We start from the raw sequence: 23,922 nt of genomic DNA, 5'->3' as shown, positions 1-23,922 counted from the left end.
GGCTCGTGGGGCCCTGGTGACACTCGGCGAAAGTTCACTCGGAGACTTAATGCCGCGCCGAGAAAGTCAGTTTGGAAAAACAGCTGTTTCTGCAAGATGCAGCTATTTACAGCTACCCAAGCCGACGAGCAATGCCGGGAGCCAAAGTTAATTGCCAATCAAACGAACAAAAATGTCTTTCTCAAGTTTATTAGGTCCCAATGCCATTTTAACAGACTGTCAAAATCTCAGGAAGAAGAAAACAAATTGGGAAGTCCTTTTCGATAGGCGGCTGCCTCACAGGGTGGGATGAAACAGTGTCCATATTTTTGGAAGCAAGGGAATAAAAACTTTGGAAAGGCCATGGGATTTACTGCATACTGACGGTCAGCTTTGCTGCAGCGGGACTTCCTGCGCTTTGAGGTTTGCTTCCACAACAGTTCTGGAAGGCGCTGGATTCGTCTCCTGGGGCTGCGTCACCGCAAACATAGTGGTTGAAAGAAACAATCTCCTACAGCTCTGAGGACAGAAGTCTAAAACACGTCTCGGGGGCAAAAATCACAGCGGTTGGCAGGGCTGTGTTCCTTTGGGGGGCTCCAGGCAAGAATCTGTTCCTAGCCTGTCCAGCTTCCGGAGGCCACCTGCTTGCCTCGTGGCTCCTTCCTCCACCAAAGCCAGCAACTGCCACTCCAACCTCTGCTTTTGTCCCCGCATCTCCTTCTCTGACTCTGACCCCTGCCTCTCTCTTTCACTTTGAAGGACCCTAGTGATGACACCGGGCCACCTGGTTAATCCAGGATAACCTCCCTATCTCCAGATCCTTAACGTCTTCCCACCTGCAAAGCCTCTTTTGCCGTGTAAGGTGACATACTCGTGCTTCCAAGAATCAGGACGGGGACACTGGGGGACCACGATTCTGCTTGCCACAGGTAGGCCCAGTTATGTCCATTTTAAAGATGACAAATAAATTCAGGGATGTTGGGCAATTTTCGCCAGGCCACTCAGCTAGTAGATGGGTGGTTAGGATTTGAATTCAAAGCTGCTGGCCCCACAGCCTCAGCTCTTTCTCCCCCGAACACGTTGTTCCATCTCAGACTCCCAGCCTCATGCTGGAGTTAATCTCGAGGTACTCCGGGGATGAGGGTGAAGGCCACCATGTTAAGAACTACTCCCAGTGGACTATTCTGCATCTCCAGTTCCTTTAGATGAAACACTGGGAGGGCTGCAGATGACGGGGGCCGTGTGCACGGGACCAGTGGACAGGCTCCCCAGCGCACTGCCCTTGGCTTCACCTGGCTAACGCCTGCTGGACCTTCAGTGCTCGCCTTCCTGGGCCCTCTTCCAGGAAGCCCTCCCAGGAGAGTTCATCCCAGGGTTGCACGTGGTATGTGTCTGCTTCTGGATCTTTCTCTCTAGAACACGACAACTTCACTGGTGACCTCCAGACACAAGCAGGATATGGGTGTGGAATGAACGCAGGCATGAATGAATGACGCCTCCATGAGAGCTACGAAGCCGCCGCCCCCCACAGTGGGCCCACACACGGCAGTCCCTGCTTCTCTGGAACACATGTTCCAGGTGACTGTGGTCCATCGTGCTCCACACTTGAAGGCAGCAGCAGGTCGACTCCCCGTCTGAGTTTACAAAGGTCCTCTCTATGGGCAAGGGCAGTGCCCTTTTATTTACTTATTTATTTGAGCGAGAGGGTGTGCATGAGCTGGGGGGGAGGGGCAGAGGGCGAGCACCTCAGGCCGAGTCCCTGCTGAGCGTGGAGCCCCAGGTGTGGCTCAATCCCAGGACCCCGAGATCATGACCTGAGCTGAAATCAAGAGTCTGATGCTCAACTGACCGAGCCACCCAGGCAAGGGGCAGTGTCCTTATTACTGAAATGGGGAAACTGAGGCAGAGAGCCGTTGAATAATTTCCCCAGGGTCACGCAGCTCAAAAGGGACGGAGCAGGGATCAGAATCCAGGCTCTGCCATCCAGGCTCTGAGGGGACACGCTCCAGAGCCCCGCCCCGCAGACAGCGGGGAGAGAACTGACCGTACAGCCAATTTCTGAAGAGCCGCAGAGCCTGCATGGCTGGTGTTCAGTCACAGGGGCAATGATCAGCATGCTCTTACACTTCAACAAAACATGTCTCAGACAAGAACGAAGGAAAGTAAGACGGAAAGCAAGTCTGGCACGGGGTCATGTGAACAAAAGCAGGGTGACTACTGCGCAAGAACAGAACACACCCGTGCACAGAAAAGCCAAGGGGAGATTTTGCCAAATGTATGTATGTTTGTAGATTTCTTCGGTTCTTCCTGCTTTTCTGAATTGTACACATGTACCCTAATGAGCTCATGATGATTCCTTACAACAACAAAATACTTTACCGACCCCCGACCCCCAAACAAACCCTGTTGTTTCACACCATTTCCATTCCAGACTGTGCATTTCCATGGATCAACGTAAGCATGCATAGCCTCATCAGGGGTGAAAACGAGAATTCTGTGAAACTCCCAGATTGTGAAATGGTGAGATATTTTCCTCTAACAAAAAGACCGTGAGTGAAAGGAGGAGATGCACGTCAGTCCTCAACACTTTCCCGACACCCATCTTTAGAAGCATCTTGTTAGAATGACCCATTAGGAGCAAGGAGCAAAATAAAGCATTCTGTCGAAAGCAAGTCAGAAATGGGACTGGAAGTCTCTGCATGTCTGTGCTGCATCAATCCTGTCAGCAGAAGTCGGCGCAAGGGAGGAAATAAATGAGCTCCTCCGTGAAGGTCTGAGAACCTCACTCTGATTCTACCCTCCTCTCTATCCTTTGGAAAGGAGCCCCGTCGTGGACGGTGTGCCTACAGTGTAAGGCAAGACCACACACCTACGAGTAGAAGAGAATCAGACATCTAAAAGGGGAAACTGAAGCTCAGAGAGGTTGAGAGCGTTGTCCAGCATCTCACAGCCAAGAAATTCCAGAGCCAGGATTCAAATCTAGTCTGGTCTGATGGCCCCAACCTGTGCAGTTTCTGCGAAATTCTGAAGTCTCCTAACTCCCTCCCTGGAGTATGTTTATTGTGCATCTCTGAGGTTGAGAAAGGAGGATGAACTCTGCGTCTTCCTTTGGACACTTCTGCTGACTATTAAAATCACACTCTGTTACACTGATCGACTGGAATGTCCTCTCTCCTTTCCTTTGCCTGCAAACTCCTACATATTCGGGGTAGAAAGATGACAGCTAATGGTTTGGAGATATTTTAAAGTCATGGCAATGGACCTTAGGCTCACAGGGACACTGATTTGGACCCCCAGGGAGAAATGGCCCTTTTTACTGGGTGCTCCATCATCTGTGACCAGGTGAGAGTTCAAAGAAGGGAGCAATATATTAAAAGAAAGACAATAGGTAGGAGAGCAAAATATAGATAATATTCTCCAGATAGGTGAAACATCTTAAAATTCCGACACCTTCGGAGCGACAAAGGACATGCTCCTTTAAAGGCAAGCACGTTTGCTCCCTGGGGGGTCCCATGGCACTGTTCACCCCACTATGATGTTCTCAGGAATAACCCTCAGTTTACTTACAGAGAAGATAGCGGCCAAAGTCTCGATGCCACCGGTGCTCAAGGTGATGTATGGGATCTTTTCTGGCGAGATCCCAGCTTTTTCAAAGATGCTATTGGTGTAGAACCAAATCTATAATGCAGGAAAGAAAAACAAGGGAGAGTCGGTGAAAGGCATCTATCTCCAAAATTAAATTCAGGTGCAAGGTGGTCTCTGAGATTTGCTGCTACATCCAGCATGGAGCTGTGTGGTGTGGCCAACTATTTGTTTTCTTCCTTCTCCCACCTTTGCCCCTTCCTCATTACTAACAGAACTACGGTACTGGGAGCAACACGTGCTGAGCTAATTGTGGCGATGAGATAGGAACAGAAATCTCCTTAAAATGAGCTTTCCACCAACGAGGTGTGATCCCATTTTTTGCCCTTCCTCCTTTCTGCTGTCAGGATGGTGAACATGATGGCTGGAGCTTCAGCAGCCCTCCTGGATCACTAGGTGACCTCAGGACAGCATGGTAGCGCCCATGGTAACTTTGTGAGAAACTGAAAAGGTTCCTGATCTACAAGACACTTTACTGTCATCCACTAGAAAACTGTTACAATAAATTTCTAATGGGGACAATGTGAATGATGCCCTGAGGGTTGTGCAACATACAAACTACACAACTACACACAGAGCCCCTGCTTTGGGATGGGAGCCACCTGTTCAGAAGCTAGAGCGAGAAGTTAGAAGGAGCCTGTGTCCTTGCTCACCAGAGTGATTCTATAATTGATTAACCAAACCTGGGCACCTTTGAGAGTGTTAATAATTCGTTCGGAACAAGAGGCATAAATCTGGATTGCCCTGGGCAAACCAGGATGTGTGGTCCTGGGACTGCTGTACCACCCTTCCCAATTTTCCTCGATGTGAAGTTAGGTCAGTGTGGAGGATTCTGCCACTTGAGACCAAACCTAACCCTAATGACACTCATGGGGCATCGGGCAATCACTGACTGGAGGTTGGAGACCTGGCTCCGTGTTGAACTGGCTGTGTGACAAGTAATTCACTCTGTCCTGCTGGGCTTCTTTCCCCTTCTCCAAGAGGATAGCCATGCCCCTCCTGTGGAGTGTCCAGATTGGGTAAGAATTGTCACTATTCACTATTTACTTAAAATTTCGGGTCCATAGGCTGGACACGAGCCATTTGTGTCCTCCCAATCCCGGCCATTTTCTTAAAGAGCACGAGTTTGTTAAATATAGAAAACCAAGCTGTCCTTTACATGACATCTGACGAGGAAACCCGCTGCCTTCGGGGGCCTTGGAAGCATTTACACCCTGATCGTTATTAAGCAGAAACATTAGAGCTCGTTGCTTATAACTTGTCAGGCCCGATGGTGGCTGGCCACGCTCCTTGCATTTGGCTCTTACTTCGTTTTTGGAAAAAGCTCTCATTTCTACAAATTTGTCTTGTTACTGGCATTTGTTTAGCAAAACATTTTTCATGCACTGGGGGAGAAGATATAATTTAGGAACTACACATATCTACAGATGGCTTATCTTTTAGTGAGGGGAGTATTTTCTTAAAGTTACAGGCACACTCAGAGGCCAGTAAAAACGACTGCATGTATTTCTGTGAGCTTGCTGGCATGGACGCATCTCTCGGCAAAATGCGTTTCAAGCTTCTCATAAAACAAAGACCCTCTTGCCGGTGTCTGCCCCACATTTGACTGAGCTGATAAATTAGGATTTTAGATTCTACCTTTGCTTCCACATTCACCAAGTACAGAAGTGGCTCCTGATAAATTCATTCTTAGGGCTGTGACAGAAGCTAAAATTGTTCCAGAAAACCCCAATCTTCACCAGATTTGTTTGTATAATCTCCTCCCCTTTGGAAAGTAACTGTGATCTTCAGAGTTGGATCAAAGGGGCTTAAACACCTTTCTTAATCTTTACCCAGATTCACTGATTTTTAATAGCCAAGGCTCTATGGGCCCCTTCCATCCCCCAGAATACTCTGCTGCCTCAGTCTGAACCCAGGGCTGCCAGCCCCTGGTTGATTCCACAGGGTACGTGCTCTCCTGTGGGAGCTGTGCGTGCCCTGGCCTCCCCCCATGGCCTCCTTCCTGCTCCTCACACCCCCTGCAACCTTCCCTGCTTCCAATTCTTCCTGAAACCCCTCAGGTGTTTCTAGGTTAGTGAAGAGGGTCGCACTGCATAAAATTACACCCTCATTGGGGGGGGTTGCTTATGAAAGTGGCTCTGGAGTCATTTCATAGTAAATGCATTTATCCCTCGAGAGGCAGAAATCAGCCCTTTGGACCATCTCCCCCATTCCAGGGCATGCGAGGAGGTCCTGCTGGGCTGTTCCCAGGAAGGGGGTGGGGAGGAGGCCTGCCCAACATACAAATTGCCTGTCTCCTTCTGCCGGCTCCAGAAGCCATTTCTCTCTGGCTGAGTCATCTTATAGAGCAGGTGGGTAATGGCCTCTGTCTCTATCCCACTGAGGTTTACGTGATCTGGCAGTTCGAGGGTGTTACACAGCATGGAAGCACCGGGAAAGGTGGGGTGTGTCCCGCAGCAAACCCTCCCCGAGGAGTGTGCTTTGTGTTGATCTCATCCATGACACCATCACGCTCTCAGGTTGCTGACAGTCTCCTCCCTCGGGGGCGGACAGTGGACTGGAAGGAGCCACAGTTTGGAGGTGTGAACACCGGATTCCAACCCTGGGCTGCCTCTGGGGAACTGTGGGTCTGTAGGCAAGGGACTACATGTCTCTAAAGAAGGTAAAAAAAATCTGTCTTTCAGGGTGGCTGTAAAAATGTTTAAAGTGACAAAGTAAAGCATCTTTAAAAGATTTTATTTATTTTAGAGAGCGAGCTCGTGTGCGAGAGTGGGGGGAGGGGCAGAGGGGGAGGGAGAGGGACAAGCAGACTCTGCACTGAGCGTGGAGCCCAACGTGGGGCCCGATCTCAAGACCTTGAGACCATGACATGAGTCAGGCGCTTAACCCAGTGAGCCACCCAGGTGCCCCAAGCATCTTTTATAGAATTGGTACATAACAAATGGGGGGGTATCATTCTAGAAGATTTCCATCTCTCTACTGAGACACCATGGCTCTTTGGTAAAGGAAAATGTCAGTTATGCACATGCCTTGGGGAGGAAGGCCTTCTGGGGCTGCTTCTCAGCCTGCTTCTTGACTGCCTGCCTCCGGGGCCCCAAAGCCCTCCTTCCTAACTCCTGACACAGTGTGTTAGAGACCTAGCATAACAAGCATCATCATTTTCAACTCTCTCAACAGCTTGTGAAGGTGACATTGCCTTAGGATCAGAGAGACCACACACAGCCAGTAAGACCAGAGCCGGGTGCAGACCCAGGCCTGTTTGCTTCCGGCCCCACGGCTCTTCCACTGCTCGGGCTATGCTGGGGCTGTCCGTGCCCCTGGCTGACTGGAGATTCCTCTTCAATCCATCATTCCCCCCCCACCCCCGTAACCAGGAGGCTCCTCGCCGGTGAGAGACAGAACATTCGCACAAAAGTCTGGTTTTCATGCAAAGGACAAACTGCTCAGGAGGAAGGCAGTTGCAGAAAATAAGGAATTTTAAGTGACAGGTCTAATTTTAGAAGAGGGAATTTGAAAGCCATTGTGAGAAGGAGGGAAAAAACAACCCCACACTGAAAAGGAATTTAGAAACAACTAAATGTTAAATCCAACTTCCGCTTGATTTCTAAGGTATGCGGAAACTATTCATTGACTTCTTGGCGAAAATGCACTGGGCAATATGTAATGTTCGCTTAATGTGGTGATTGTCACCTGGGGGTAATTTTCCCCCCAGGGGACATTTGGCAACGTCTGAAGACATTTTTGGTTGTCACAACTGGTGGGGTAGCCTACTGTCATCTGGTGGGCTGAGGCCAGAGATGCTGTGGAACGTTCTATAGTACACAGGACAGCCCCCCATGACAAGGGATTTTCCGGCCCCAAATGTGCATAGTGCTGAGGCTGTGAATGTCTCGGTTAGTGCAGGCACCTGGGCCTTAGAGAAAGGCTGGCCAAGCCTGGGCAGGTGCTTGGCCCTCTGGAAACCTCATTTCTTCTTCTAGAAAATGAGGATGGCCCCATTTGCCCTGCAGGACATTTGGGGCTGGAATGAAGTGATCAATGGCGAGATTCCTAGCAGTATTTGCAATGTCTTCAACTACAGACCATGTCCCCCCAGATAATTTCTGAGACAATTAAGGGAAGAAAGCAAGTTTTAAAGGGCATTTGAAGTTTTCCATCTGGTAGACAGCATTCCTCCTTGTCTCATGCATTATTTGGACTGAGAGGCAAGAGGTGCAGGGGAGAACTGGACTGAAGCACAGGGCTCTCAGGCTGAGGTGGCTGCCAGCCAGTGTTTGTCCTTTTGTATGTAAAAGAGAGGGTGTCAGACTTGTCGCATTGGCTGCCTAGGGATGACCTTGGGACACAGCCCAGGGACACATATGGGGATGCTCGAAGGGGGCCTTAGGGACCCTCCCCGCTCAGGGCTCAAGCGGCCAGACCTTGTGGCCAAGTGGCTGGGGCTCAAATCCCCTTTCTACCACTTGTAGCTGTGTGACCTAGGGAAAGTCTCTCAACGTCTCTGTGCCCAACAGTGGTGTCTGACTCACAGGACAGACACGGGGACACCTTCTGGCTCACGTTAGTGCTAAATGAATGTTTGCTTTATTATTATTACAGCTGAGCAGACAGAGGCTGGGGGAGGGTAGTGATTGGCCTAGGCTTTCCACTGCAGGCCTGTGGTCACACTGAGACAGACAGCCAGGCCTCTGGATATGGGTCCAGAGCTTTTTGCTCCATGTCCAGTTAAGCATGCCAAGCGGGAAGTATTACTTCTGACTTAAAGATTAAAAATAATCCTAAACAAACAATAAATAGAAGGAGAATACCTGAACATAATAAAGGCCATACATGACAAGCCCAGAGCTAACATCATACTCAGCTAATATCATATCATAATATCATCATACTCATCAAACTGAAAGCTTTTCCTCTAACATCAGAAACAAGACAATGATGCCCACTCTCACCACTTCTAGTCAACATAGTACTGGAAGTCCTAGCCAGTGCAATTAGAGAAGAAAAAGAAAGAAAAGTCACCCAAAGCAGAAAGAAAGAAGTAAAATCATCACTGTTTGCAAATGACACGGTCTTAAATGTAGAAAACCCTGAAAATAGCACACACACACACACATTGTTAGAACTAATAAATTCGGTCAACTTGCAGGATACAGAATTAACATACAAAAATCAGTTGTGTTCTGGGCACCTGGGTGGTTCAGTCGTTAAGTGTCTACCTTCAGCTCAGGTCATGACCCCATGGGATCGAGCCCTGCATCGGGCTCCCTGCTCAGCGGGAAGCCTGCTTCTCCCTCTCCCACTCCCCCTGCTTGTGTTCCCTCTCTCGCTGTGTCTCTCTTTGTCTCTGTCAAATAAATGAAAAAATAAAAATCTTTAAAAAAATAAAGAAAAAAAATCAGTTGTGTTTTTATATACTAACAATGAACCATCTGAAAGGGAAATTACGAAAATAATTGTATTTACAATAGCATAAAAATTACTTGGGAATAAAGTTAACTAAGGAAACGAAAGACTTTTGCACTGAAAACTAAAAAGCACTAAGGAAATAAATTAAATACACAAATAAATGGAAAAATACTCCATTCATGGACTAGGAGATTTAATATTATTAAAATGGCCATACTACCCAAAATGATCTACAGATTCAATGCCATCCCTATTAAAATCCCAATGGCATATTTTCCAGAAATAGAAAAAAATCCTAAAATTCCCCTGGAACCATATCTTTAAAAAGAACAAAACTGAAGGCATCATATTTCCTCTTTTCAAAATATATTACAAAGCAACAGTAATTAAAACAGCGTGATACTGACATAAAGACAGACATATAAACTAAGGAAACAGAATAGAGATACCAGAAATAAACCCATATGTGGTCCACTGATTGCCGAAGGGTGCCAAGAATATGCAATGGGGAAAGGATAGTCTGGCAAATAGTGTTGGAAAAATTGGATACCCACATACAAAAGAATGAAAATGGATGCTAATCTTCACTCAAAATGGATTAAGATTTTAAACACAAGAACTGTAAAAATCCTAGAAGAAAACATAGGGGAAAAACTTTGTAACATTGGTCTTGGCAATGATTTTTTTTTTGGAGATGACACCAAAAGCAAAAATCAACAAGTGTGACTACATCAGACTAAAAAGTTTCTTCACAGTAAAAAAAAATAATCGACAGAGTGGAAAGGCAATCTACGGCATGGGAGAAAATATTGGCAAACCATATATCTGATAAGGGGTTAATCACCAAAATATATAAGGGACTCCTACATCTCAATAGCAAAACAAAATAAGATAAAACAACCCCCCCCAAAGCCTCCAAACAACTCCATTAAAAAATGGGCAAAGGACTTGAACAGACATTTCCCAAAGAAGACCTACAAATGGCCAACAAACACATGAAAAGACACTTGACATCACTCAGCATCAGAGAAACGCAAATCGAAACTACAGCAAGATATCACCTCACAGCTGTTAGGATGTCTATCATGAAAAAAAAAAGTGCTGGTGAGGATGTGGAAGAATTAGAACCCTTGCACACTGTCAGTGGGAATGCAAACTGGTGCAGCCGCTCTGGAAAATGGTATGGAGGTTCCTCAAAAAATCAGAACTGCAATATGAGTCAGCATCCCACTTCTGGGTTTTTATCCAGATCGAAATCAGGATCGCGAAGAGATATCTGCACACCCATGTTCAATGCAGCACAATTCACGGTAGCCAAGGTGTGGAAATATCCTAAACGTTTGTCAATGGACTAATGGATGAAGAAAATGTGGTATGTGTACACATGATGGAGTATTATCTGGCCTTGAAAAGGAGGGATATCCTGCAGCATGTGACCGCATGGATGAACCTGGTGGACACCATGCCGAGGGAAAAAGCTGATCGCCAATACTGTACGCTTGCACTTTCCTGAAGTATCTAAAGTAGCCAAACTCATAGAAGCAGGGAGCAGAGTGGTGGTTGCTAGGGGCTGTGGGAGGAGGAAATGGGGGGCTGCCAATCAACAGGTGCAAAGTTTCAGTGAAGCAAGATATATACGCTCTGCAGATGGGCTGTAGGACACTGTGTCTACAGTTCACAATCCGGCGTTGCGCACCTGAACGTTTGTTAAGGAGGTAGATCTCACATTAAATGTGCTCACGACAATAGCAAAACAGATGAAAGGCAGTCACTATGAGGAGGGTGGGATACCTGGAAGCTGAGACCTCCCCAAACCCAGCCCTTGGAGCAGACGAGATGGTTTCTCCCCATCCTATGCTGATGCAGTGGGGTTTACAGATACACCCTAGTGGGATTTATATAGGAAGTTATATAGGGAATGCAAATTGGAAAATTATATCCTGGGAGAGGAGAGAATTCTGTTTAGAAATGTCATGGTTCTCAATCCAAATGCCTCATTAAATACAGATTCCATATGTGGCTTTTACTACTCTAAATGTTAGCTCTAAGAAATGGATCTGCCCCCTCTCTACCTTCTCAGAACAGGGAGGGAGGCTTTGAGCCTGGAGGTGCAAAGAGGAGGAAAGGGCAGCCCCTGTCCAAGGCCGTGCCCTTGGCCCAGGCCCCTCCTCCTCCTGCTGACTTTAACCAGACCAAGGAAAAAGGTAAAAACAGGTAAGTTGCAAGATGATTTCATTTCATCCCAATGTTTCCAAAAATAGAATCAAGAGTAGTTGAAATGCGGCAAAACATGATGGTTGGAACTTTCCATGCTGTCACCTTTCCCTCTCCGGACAGGGACGCCTCTGCTTCTATGTCATCTCCCCAAACACGCCCCAAGCCCCCTCCCTGCTGACTTTCAGGGGATGCCAGGCTCATGAATGCAGCAGAGCTGTTTTGTCTGGGGCTCTGTGGAAGGTCCCCTTTATCCTGTTGAAATCAGCCCAACCAAGAGTACTTTTATTTAAATCATCTTTCACTGACAACTTCCTAATACCCATTTTAGTAAGAAATCTGAGTTTTGGGGATCAGAAATTATAATGGTAGGCAGCATTTATTAAGGGGCAACTTTGTAGCTGCTGCATTGAACACTCTGCATGGATTATTTCTTTCAGTATTACGTCAGCCCATTTTACAGATGAGGAAACTGAGAATGGATCAGACTGTGGGATTGCCTGATGGCGCAGAGCTGGGACCGGATCCTGGTACTGAGGCCCAAGCCCTGCCCCACCTTGCCCTCCCCTCCCTCTAGTTCCTCCCTTTGCGCAGGGATGCTCACCGCATTGAGACCGCAGAGCTGGTAGCAGGCCATGGTGACGACCACAGTGAAGACCTGCCAGCGCACGAGGGGACTCCGGAGCAGCTCCAGCACGGACACCAGCTGGACATTCCTCTGCACGCGGCTCTCCATCAGGACCTCCTCCACCTCTCGGGAGACATCCTCTTTGCCCAGGAAAGTCTGGAAGGCTACAAACAGGGGCAATCACAGATTTTTAGCAGGGATCAGGATGTTTGCCGAGTCTGACACTGGGCTCTGCGGGGATAGTTCCGCCACCCAGACCCACACATTGTCAGGGAGATAGCTGGCAGGGGCCTTTGAAACCATGAAATTCTACACCTTTGTTTGGAAATAGGAAAACGGAGGCCCAGAGATGTGCGGTGATGTGCCCAAGGTCACCTGGTTGGCTAGGAGAAGAGCCAGGAGAGAACAGGAGTCTCCTGATTGCCCCCAGAGGTAAGAGGAGCACATCCAGGGTTCAAGTCCCATTGCGATCACAGTGCATCGGTCCATTGTTTGTAACCATTCCTGCCTCACATGGCTCTGTTAGTAATGGGATGATGTATACACACTAACCCCTAGCTCAGAGCTTCGCACACAGGAGGTGTTCTTTTGATAAATATTTATTCAGTGCCTCCCATCTGCCTGGCCCTGGGTACTCATCCTTGCTGGAGGTATTCAGATGGTCAGACTGCCTGCCACTTGGCCAGGATGCTGGGAGTAGATTCTATCATCGGGAGGAGAACTGAACTAAATGCCCTCCAAGGCCCTTTCCATATGACCCTGGGGAACACAGGAACCGTGGGTGGACATATTCTCAAAGAGCTAGTCTTCCCAGGATTCAAAATTACCCTTGTGACTTACGCCTTTTCCAGGCTGAACACTGCAAATTTCCAGCCTCAGGGAACCTGCCATTTGTTACCAAGCCCTTAATTGTGCAAACCTCCATGTATATAGATGCAAAGGTGGGCGGACTGATTAGACCCCTGAGATCATGATAATCAGATAATAGGAGACACTTTTAGAACACGGATTTAAATATCCAGTGCTCTAGTATCTATCCTCCTACAGAGAGAGGTGGCTTTGGTGACGGCTCCTGTGGACAGTCCATCCCAGACACAGTGGGCATCATCCTTGAAAACACTGCTCTGCACTGCAGGGCATGTGAAATTGCTCTTCTTAAGTAGCAGGAAAATAAAGGCTATTAAACTTGCTCCAGATTCTACAAAAAGCAAGCCCATGAAGCCTCTGGGTGTTATTTCCAGTAGTACACTGAAAACGGCTTCCGAATCTTTCTTTTGTAAGTGATGATTTAATACTTTTCTTAGTATTTTATTATGGATAAATGGAAGAAGTAGCCAAATGAGTGACGTTTCCACATCATTCACTACACCATAGTATTGTTAACACTGTCTCAAAGTTCAAAACGCAACACTCATTTGATAAAGTCATCCTAAAGTTTTAGGGCAGAAAAATATTTCTTTCTCCTTCCTGACATACATGCTTTCCATGTACAATAAAGAGAAATTTATAGCCTATTTTTTTTTTCCTTTCCCACCTTGGCTGCCAGGAAGCTCTCAGCTAAATTTGATGCTCAGCTCTTTAACAGAGTTTCCTGGAACAAAATCTCTCTTCTTTCTTAAAAGCTGTGATCTCCTTCTTTTAAAGCATCGATTTAATTACCTGCTGTATATGTGTTCATAAAAATAGTTTCTACTTGCTCCACATCCTTTATTTTTTTAAAGATTGATTTATTTATTTTAGAGAGAGAGAGTGTGGGGGGGGGGCAGAGGGAAAGAGAATCCCAAGCAGACGCCCCTCTAAGCAGAGAGTCCGATGTGGAGCTCAGTCCCAGGACCCTGAGATCATGACCTGAGCCAAAGGCAAACGCTTAACCAACTGAGCTACCCAGGTGCCCCTCCACACACCCCTCTTCAAGTTTCCTGTGACTGGGTGAAGAAGAGTATCTGGTGAGGGAGAGTATCATGGCAGACACGGAGATGCACCACTCACTGATGGATGAAGAGGGCAGGAAGGGGGCGGGCGGCCTCCTGTGATAAATCCTAATGCCATCCTCTCTCCGGAGGCCACACTCCTGCGGTCAAGTGGAGACATGGCCTCACATCCTCCACTGCCTCAGCTTCTAGGCCCACCTGAGCTGGGCCTGACCGCCGTCCGGGATGCTCTGGGGACGGGGATGGGGGGGAGGTTGGCACTGCCAGGCCCTGCTGACTGGCGGACAGTTGAGTTTCAGGCTCCCCAGGCTGATGCTCAGGAGCACACAGCCCTTGGGGGAGAAGCACTGGCTTTTTTAAGGGACAGTCTCAGGGCCCCACCCAGGCCCAATTCTCGGCACGTACGAGCTCCAGGCAGCGTGCCAAGTACAGCAGCTGGAGGGACAGAAGCTACAGACCCTGCACAGGCAGTGTCCTCATCGGTCACCCACTTTTCCTAACGTGCATTCTGTGGAATGCCGATACCCAGAGAAGCTCCGTAGAATAAAATGCCTTGGTCAAAGAAGTTTAGTAGCATTGTACACTCTATCTCTTGGTTCAAATGTCACGTTAATTACATAATAAACGTTCTGATAAGTCCTGCATAAAGACACCCATTTAATTTTTGTTTTGCTCCACATTTCCTGCATATATTTGCTGGAGCACCTACTCACAACCTGCAGAGGATCGTCAAGAAATTTTATTCTAATTCTATGTGACATGTGTCGCAGTGGGAGTGAATCCAGGATGTCCCCATGGCCTGGAGGAAGAATCCCAATGGAGGACATGGATCAGAGAGTAGAGGCAAATATCACATCATGAAAAGCAGAAAGAGCCCAAATGTCCTCCCAAATAAATCCATATTCTAGTCCCCAGAACCTGCTCATAGGTTAGCTGATATGGCCACAGGGGCTTCGCAGATATGATCGAGTTAAGGATCCTGTGATGGGGAGGTTATCCTGGATTATTTGGGTGGGCTCAGTGTTGTTATGAGGATCCCTGTAAGAGGGAGGCAGGAGGTCAGAGTCGGAGAAGATGTGTTAGAAACAGAGAATGGAGGGGATGCACTTTAAAGATGGAGGAGGGGTCATGAGCCAAGGAATGGGGGTGCCTCTGGAAGCCGGAGACCTTGTAACACCTCGGTTTTAGCCCAGTGAGACCTCTTTTGGAGTTCTGACCTCCAGAACTGTAAGATAATAAATTGTTTTTTTTTTTTTTAAAGGAATTGCTGAAAAATCTTGCTTCAGATAAGGCGTGACCCAGCAGCTCAAACTAAATCACTAAGTAAGTACCAAATTTCTTTCACGTATTCCTGTATCATTTTAAGCCACTAGGTTTGTGGTAATTTGTTAGAACAGCCAAAGAAAACTAACACAGAGCCATTTTAATTAGACAGAGGTAGCTCCCCCCCAACTCCCACCACTCGCTTTCGGTGTGACATGGGAAAATCATCTGATCTCTCAGGCCTTAGAGTGCTCCTCTTGCCAGGTGGGGCTGACCTCAGCCCACCTATGTCTCTGGTCATTATGACAGCTCCTCAGGGCAAGGATGCAGAGCAGTAGCCCAGAGCCTGGCTCACTGTGGATGCAACACCCATAATGTCCCCTTGCATGGACGAGTGACGCCAGCATCATGCAAAATCTAAAAAGGGCAAATTTGGGGTGTGTCTGCCCAGTGCTGTCTGAGGTCTAGGAGGAAGGGCTGGAAGGGACAGGGACCACAAACTCCAACTGAGTAGCCACAAACCCAAGGTTTAAGCTCTAGAACCAGGCTGCTAGGGCTGGAGCCCTTGCTATGCCATGTCCTGGCTGGGCGACCGTGGCTGAATTGCTCAGCCTCTCTGTGCCCTAATAACGCCTGGCCTGTAGGCTGTGGCTTGCAGACCAGGTAATGGGCATACACCTGGAGAGGTGCCCCGCCCTGGAAGGTGCTCACTGAGTGTCCCACGTCGGTTGGGAAGCCCACTGGGGTGGGGCCCATGGGCTTCGCTAAAGGTCGGTCTGGCTTCTAGGCAAGGGCCTTCCTGGGGGCTGCCTCTCTGGGTGCACCAGATTGCAGGACAGGACTATCCTGGCAGCTAATTCTGCCTGAGTGTTCATGGCTGCCTGGAACTCGACTGCAAGAGATCCAAGAGATCCAGGTTGTCCCCCCTGCCCAGTGAGGAAGGGTGTGGATGCTGGCTCAGGGCAGAATGTGGCAGAGCGGGGAGGTGGCTCACATGCCACATGTCAGCTGTACCCAGGTGGACAACACAGGCCTCGACCTCCACCGGGTGGGCCTGGGCGCCTGCTCCTGGCCAGAGCCTGGATGGCCTCAGGGATTTGGAAGTGGGCTGGTGTGCCGGTTAGGGACATGAGTGCAGTCCCGTAGAGCTCCGAGCTCCCTTCCTTCATGATCGTCAAGGGCTGAGCCCCGACACTCTGCCAGCCCAGTTTCACACTGGCGGTACGAAATGAAGAAATGAAGGCGAGCAGGTGCTCTTGGCTTGGTCTGACTCACATATCTGAAGTTTCCAGATCAGTGGAGCGGTGTCTGAGGTTCTGCCTGTGCCTGGCCAACTCAGAGAAAAGAGCTGGAAGCGGACTGCAGCCCACATCGGGCCCTCAAATACCTACCAGCGCCACGCCCCGAGCAAAATGTGGAGAGGTGTGCGGCAGAGAGGAAAGGTGGAGGTGGGCGGTGGGTGGTGGGGACAGATGATGGGGCTCTGTCTGGCATCTGCTGCCCACTAGCCTGGCGCCTGGGCCCGTCTTGAGTGCCTCACACACCTCTGCTTCCTCCGGTTCCAGACCATCTGGCGCAGTAACGCCCGCCTGGTCTGCGTGCACCTGTGACCAGGCAGGTACTGCCGTGGCAGGGTGGTTAAGGGCCCCGGCTCTGGGGCCACACTGCCTGGGGCTCAGATCCTCGCTTCTCTCCTTGTCACCTAGTCTGATGCCACGTGAGGTTCTTGATGTTTCTGTGCCTCAGTTTCCTTATCTGTAAGATGGACAGAGCAGCATCGGGGCTGTCTGCGGTAGTAAATGTCAGCACACACGAGGTCCTCGGACACAACTGCTCTTAACGGGCGACGAGCACTGGAGGTCCGTGAACTGTTCCAGGAGGCACTTGCTATACCCCTCACCCCTTCCTTCTTCTCTTTTTTCTTCCTTTTTAGGCTGACAAATGGTACAAAATGCTATAACCTTCCATTGTGGGTTGAATTGTGTCCCCATAAACAGATGTCGAAGTCCTAACCTGGTAACTGTGAATGTGACCTTATCTGGAAACAGGGTCTTTGCAGATGTGATTGTCAGTTAAGATGAGGTCACACCGGAGTAGGATGGGCCCTTAATAAGAGGAGAAGAGACACCGAGACAGACACACAGGGAAGACGGCCCCATGCGAATGGAGGCAGAGCCTGGAGACTAAAGCCACAGGAGGCCAAGGTTGGCGGGCACATGCCAGAATCCGCGAGAAGAAGCAGGTCTTGCTTACAGGTTGACTTTGGACTCCTGGTCTCCAGAACGGGGAGAGAACCCCTCCTGTTTTAAGTCCCCGGTTTGCGGTGCTTTGTTAGGCGGCTACTGCCCTGGATGGCCTCTGTTAGCATTTCTCGCCTCCTGCTAAAGCAAAGTGCACAGCAGCCTGGGGACTTCCTTCGTGTGACCTGGAGGGCCTGTGACAAGGCAGGCAAAGGGACGCCAGGAGGACGTGGGGCCATGGGCCTTTGCAGTCTTGTGCCCAGCACAGTACGGAGCTCCTCTTCCGCTCGGAGTGGGGCTCAGGGCTTCTAAAACTAAGAGGTTTCACCGAAGCATTTATTTTCAGCAGCAACTGGGATTGAAGTTTGAGTTTATTACCGACAGCAGTGGGATCCACAGCGGGGGATGCAGTAGAAGACACTGGAAGTCCTGTTTGTACTGTTACAACATCTCATTATGGACTGACCCTGGAGCCTTCCCACGAACCACATGAGGGTAATGGGGGCTCTGCCACGAAAAGGGGCTGACAGGGGGCCCCTCACCTTTGCTTTCAGTCTAGAGCGATACATTTCAGCTTACGTGTCCCATTGACTGGTCTGGACTTGGGAATGGTAGTGTTTGGTTCTAATTGAATTAACTCTGCTGAACGTACAGGCAGCATATAAAGAATCCTCCAAAGAAGGCACGAATTAAGGTAAGACTGAGGTTTCTGCACAAAGACAGGAGCCAGCAACCACCTCTGCTCCAGGTGCGAGCCCACTGTCAGCTTCCCAACAGCAGGCTGCCTGGCCGAGGTTCGAAAACTTAAGACATAAATAATCCACCTCTTCCAAGTAAAGGTGGCATTTTAAGGAGAGTGAGAAAAGTAGCAGCTTTTCAAAGGAGATTGCTCTGTGGAAAGAGATTTGTGGAAACGGTGCCATCACCATGTGGCCTGGGACCCAAAGTGCCGCACACGGGTCACCAGGTCAAATTCCCACATCTGCACATTAAAAAACAAAATCCCTGCAAACAGTTTCAAAAGCGTTCCTGTTTGAAAATACTCCAGATGAAGAGTTTCAGTGGGTTTTGCTAAATCATGGTAGTCAAAACATAAAAAGGCAACATTGTCTCCTGATTTTGCAGGAACAAAGGAGTGAAGCTGGGAGGGTGGACATCTACCTGCTCCAGCGCCCCCCCCCCAATCCCCAACACTGCATTCCTAGCAGATGGGACTGCAGAACAAATACCAAATTCCAAGTGTGTTAAGTTCAGCCAGCCTTGCTGCCGCCTTCCGTTTGGATCTACATTGTTTTCTGAGGTTCTTTTTGAGCTCTCATCACGATTCGGGTGTGATGGTGTGATGGGGACATCAGAGGAAACCCCTGCTGTCAGCCCTGGTAAATGGAGCAGCTGGGAGCAGAGCCCCAGCAAGGGCTCTAAAACCCTTGCTCTGGATGCTCGGTTACGATCCCTGGGAATTTAGAACCACAACTTTCAGATCTTCCCTCCTTCCCCCCGCCCCCTTACTGCTTCCTTCCTTCCTTCTTTCCCTGCCTTCCTTCCTAAGTCTTCAGTCCATATCCTGAATTCTTGAAGAGCCTAGAAGCAAGCTCAGGCTTCATCTCACCCATCCATTTGCCCATCACCTGCATCTGACTGAGCCAAAGGCCTGAGTTGTAAATCAGCACCAATTTCATTACACTTTGGAAGCACAGAGAAGATTGGTTTGAATTAACTCTTGGATTCTTTTTTCACCCAGAGCCCCTAAGTAACATTCCCTTCCTTCCAATCTCTAGAGGAAGGCCTGGAATCTGCCTCTGGAGTGGGGACCCTACTCACAAAGGGGCAGGAAACCATGCAGGGAGGGGACAAAGCACATTAGTGCAGTGTCGGGGGTGTCCTGAGGCTGGTAAATGGCTCTCAATGATGCTCCTGTCATCACTGTGGTCCTACCAGATCAAGGCAGGTGCTTACGCTGGTGTAAGGCTTATGACACCTCCTGCCAGAGGCTGGGTCTTATTCAGGGCCTGGCATGCAGCAGGTGCTCAGACCACGTTGGATGGATGTAACTGGTCCCTCCTCATATTTGCTTAGTCTGAAGAAGGAGATCCTCTGGGAGGAGAAGCCTAGATGTGGATAAGTTTAGACTCTTTGGCTCTGAGGTCAGAACGAGGACCAATGGCAGCAGCTGTGATGCGTCCGTCAGAAGTCAGCTCACCACGAGGAGGAACTGACTGATGTGGCCAAGGGAAGATCGGGCGGTTTCACAAACAGTGAGCTCCCCATCCCTGAAGGTGTGCAAGGAAAGGCATGATGACTACCTGTCAGAGATACTGTGGGAGGGAACTAAGCATTGAACAGGAAGAAGGACGAGGTCTCTTAAGCAAGTGGAGAACCCAAGAAGTGTTCAGGTTCCATGAAAGCCTGCGAGAGAACGAGATGAGGGCATCTAGGGGGCAGGGAGCAGACAGGACAGACACTTTCAATTTTAGCTAGCTGTCCATGGAGAGAGAGGAAATGGCCTTAGAAATTCATAGTCAGTGAGTCCATTTCAAAAGGACATTTGCTTATGGAAAATAACCCTCCAGGAGGGGTCTGTTCTCTTGAATCTCCAAGTCACTTAAATAGTTCATCTGATCTACTTGGGTCCTCTCCCTGCTCAGGCTCCCACTCTTGCCCTTGCACTTGAAGTAAAGGCTTCCCATGGCTCACACCTCATATTCCTGGCCATGTTCTAATCACTAATTCCAAAGAACTTGAAGAAGGAATGAGAATTTTCATTTCCCAAGTGGAGAGAAAATCCTCTGGGTGGTGCAGTCAATTTCTGGGCTGGGAGAGAAAATTCTTATGTAATCAGATCTTGTACCAGTTAAAGACTTGTCTTCATACAAGGGGAGTCAAGAGACCAAGCAGGCAGGGGAGGCAACATTATTGTGTACCTACTATGTGCCAGACTTTGGGCTAGGTGTCTTACAGACCTCATCGAGATAACCTAGTGTTGTTCTGTTCTCTGAGCCTCAGAGGAATTGGGAAATGTACCAGAGATCACAGGTAGAAGGTGAGGGAGTCAGTGTTCCAGCTTGATCTTTCTTTTTTTTTTTAAAAGACTTATTTATTTATTTGAGAGAGCGAGAATGAGAGAGAGAGAGAGTACATAAGAGAGGGGAGGGTTAGAGGGAGAAGCAGGCGAGGAGCCCGATGCGGGACTCGATCCAGGGACTCCAGGATCATGACCTGAGCCGAAGGCAGTCGCTCAACCAACTGAGCCACCCAGGTGCCCCCCAGCTTGATCTTTCTTTGCACACACCTCAACGAATGATGAAAAGAAACCACAGAGATGAAAAGCTAACAGAACCAAATTCAGTTCATTTCAACTAACCTGCAGCTTTTTAGAGCTTGCTATGTGTGGGGGGATGCAAAAGGGTCCTGTGTTAGGGGAAGAAAAAGGCACAGTTTCTGCTCAGAAGGAGTCCTTTAGGGGGAGACAGAACACATCTCACTGCAACTCCAGGTGGATAGTGCTGAATGCGGGGCCTGCAGGAACCTCAGGAAACCCCCACAAGTTCAGTGCTCCTACTTGCCTTTTAACAGATGGGGAAACTGAGGCTCAGCGGGATGAAGCGATGTGTCCAAGTCACACGGCAGAGCTGCCATTCCGGCCCCCATGGTGCTGCGTGCCTGGGTTGGTGCAAGCATGACTTGCACCTGATCCTGCCAGGAGGCGGTCGCTGAGAGCAGATCTTGTATCATGCATCCCTTGTCCGAGAGGTTAGGTCAGGCCATTAGGCAGATGGGAAGTCCTCTTTCCCCAGAGTGCTCTTTAGATGTCTGCTGGCATTCTGCCTTTGCAAGGGTTGTTTCTGCATGTAATGCAATTAGCAGCTACATTCATATTGTCAGGATCTCTACAGCTGTACCTTATTTTTTTCCATTAGTGAATGAATAATTTATTATTACTAAGATAAACAAATTATTCTCTTATGGTAAGGACACTGAACATGAGATTTGCCACGGAACACCTTTGTAAGTGCACAATGCAGGATTTAAGTGCACAATAGACACAGTGTTGTACAGCAGACGTCTCGAATTTATCCATCTTGCATAAGCTTTATACCCACTGATTGCAACTCCCCACTTCCCCCTCCCCCACAGCCCCTGCAACCACTACTCCAGTTTGGTTCTATGAACTTGACTGTTTTGGATACTTTAAGTGCGTGAGGTCAGGCAGCACTCTCCCTCCTGTGACTGGCTTATTTCACGCAGCATAAGGTCCACCAGGTTCATCCAGTCACACACTGCAGGATTCCCTTCTTTTTTAAAGCTGAATAATAGTCCATTGCATGTGTATACCACATCTTTTTTTTTTTTTTTAAAGATTTTATTTATTCATTTGAGACACAGAGATACAGAGAGAGAGAGAGAGAGCATGAGCAGTGGGAGAGGCAGAGGGAGAGGAAGAAGCAGACTCCCCACTGAGTCAGGAGCCCGATGTGGGACTCGATCCCAGCACCCTGGGATCATGACCTGAGCCGAAGGCAGATGCTTAACCATCTGAGCCGCCCAGGCGCCCCCCACATCTTCTTTATATGTTCATTTATCAATGGACATGTAGGTTTTTTACACATCTTGGCTACTGTGAATGGTGCTGCATTGAACATCTAAGAGTGCTAATATCTCTTTGAGATCTTGATTTCAATGCTTTTGGATAAATGCCCGGATGTGGGACCGATGGTCATATGGTATTTCTATTTTTCATTTTCTGGAGACTTCCTACTGTTTTCTATAGTGGTTGCACCATTTTGCATTCCCGCCAACAGTGTGCAAGGGTTCCAATTTCTCCATGTCCTCACTAACACTTGCCTTTTGAGTTTTTGATACTAGCTATTCTGGTGATGTGAAGTGATATCTCACTGTGGTTTTGATTTGCATTTCCCTGATCATAGCAATGTTGAATTTTTTTCCACATATCCATTGGTAAAGTATGTCTTCTTTGGAGAAATATCTATCCAAGTTCTTTGCCCATTTTTAAATAAGGTTACTAGATTTTTGGCTATTGAATTGCAAAAGTTCCTCATTTTTTTGGCTATTATTAGCCCCTTATCAGATATACGGTTTGCTAATATTTTCTACCATTCCATAGGTTACCTTTGCACTCTGTTGATTATTTCCTTTGCTGTACAGATGCCTTTTAATTTGATGTAGTTCCCCTTATCCATTTTTGCTTTTGTTGCCTATGTTCTTGGTGTCATATCCAAGAAATCCCTGCCAAAACCAATATTAGGAAGCTTTCTCCTTTTGTTTTCTTCTAGGAATTTTATGGTTTCAGGTCTTACGTTTAAGTCTATAATTTATTTTGAGTTGATTTTTGTGTATGGTGTAAGCTAAGGGTCTAACTTCATTCTTTTGCATAAAGATACCCAGTTTTATAGTTATCCTCTATCCAGAAGACATTACAGCCCACAGCCAACAACATGCTCAACAGTGAGAAACTGAAAGTCTTTTCTCTGAGGTCAGGAACAAGACAAGGATACCCACTCTCATGACTTCTATTCAGAAGTCCTAGCCAGAGCAATTAAGTGAGAAAAGGAAAGAAAAGACATCCAAATTGGAAAGGAAGAAGTAAAATCATCCTTGTTTGCAGACAACATGATCTTAGATATATAAAACCCCAATGACTTCACCCGAAATACTGTTGGAACTAAACACATAGATTCAGTCAAGTTGCAGGATACAAAATCAACGTGCAAAAATCAGCTGCATTTCTATACATGAACAGCAAACTACCCTAAGAGGAAATTAGAAAAAATAATCCCCTTTACAATAGCATCAAAGAGAAGAAAATACTTAGGAACAAGATTACGTAAGGAGAAGAAAGACTTTTACACTGAAAATTATAAAACACTGATGAAAGAAATTAAAGGGGACATAAAGAAATGGAAAGACACCCTGTGTTCATGGTTGAAAGATTTAAGATTGTTAAAATGACCGTATTACCCAAGGCCATTAACAGATTCAATGCCATCTTATTAAAATCTCAATGGCATATTTTACAGAAATAGAAAAAAAAAATATTACAATTCATATGGAACCACAAAAGACCATGAGTGGCCAAAACAACTTGAGAAAGAACAAAGCAGAGCCGTCAGGGTTCCTGATTTCAAAATATGCTGCAGAGCTACCATAATTCAAACAGTATGGTACTGGCATAAAAAAGACAGACATAATAGACCAGTGGAACAGAATAGAGAGCCCAGAAATAAACGCACGGCTACACAGTCAACTGGTCTTCAACAAGCTGTGGCTGAAACAGGCAAAATAGCAAGGTGGCCAAGGGCTAACTAACACTGGGGTGAGAGAGAGGCGGGGCACAACAGATTTACCCTGCGTGACCTGGGGAGTCACTTGGCAGCTAAAACCTCGGCTGTCTTCTGTAAGGAAATAGAGTGAATAATGGCAATGTGAACAAGACTAGCCAATGTTCATAGAAGGCTACTATGTGTTTCAGAAGGTACTCGTGAGACTCAAACGACATGTGTCTATCAGGTGATAAGCCAGGGATTATCCCTGATGGACAACAGTTATCAGTGGTAGCTTTCCGAGGTAGGAATAGTGGAAGTACTTACTAAAAGAAAAGAAA

At 47.8% G+C, this 23,922-nt stretch overlaps 1 protein-coding gene across 8 annotated transcripts in view; it reads right to left on the bottom strand.

Annotated features, from left to right (window-relative positions):
• The window catches only part of SLC2A9 (solute carrier family 2 member 9), a 221,878-nt gene that overhangs the window by 50,974 nt on the left and 146,982 nt on the right, over positions 1-23,922 (bottom strand). For all 8 annotated transcript variants that reach the window (XR_004679306.1, XM_035005304.1, XM_035005303.1 and 5 more), the window contains 2 exons: positions 11,846-12,033; positions 3,547-3,657 (listed from right to left, as the gene is read on the bottom strand). Coding sequence is in view for 7 of the 8 variants with exons in the window: in XM_035005304.1 (XP_034861195.1) it covers positions 3,547-3,657; positions 11,846-12,033 (299 nt within the window). In the remaining variant the exon portion in view is untranslated. The remainder of the gene's footprint in view (positions 1-3,546; positions 3,658-11,845; positions 12,034-23,922) is intronic.

This window comes from Mirounga leonina, unplaced genomic scaffold (genome assembly GCF_011800145.1).
Source record: "Mirounga leonina isolate KUSES-001 unplaced genomic scaffold, KU_Mleo_1.0 Mir_129, whole genome shotgun sequence".
NCBI lineage: Eukaryota > Metazoa > Chordata > Mammalia > Carnivora > Phocidae > Mirounga > Mirounga leonina.
Note: the sequence above shows the minus strand (reverse complement) of the source record. Positions and strands in the feature narration are given on the sequence as shown.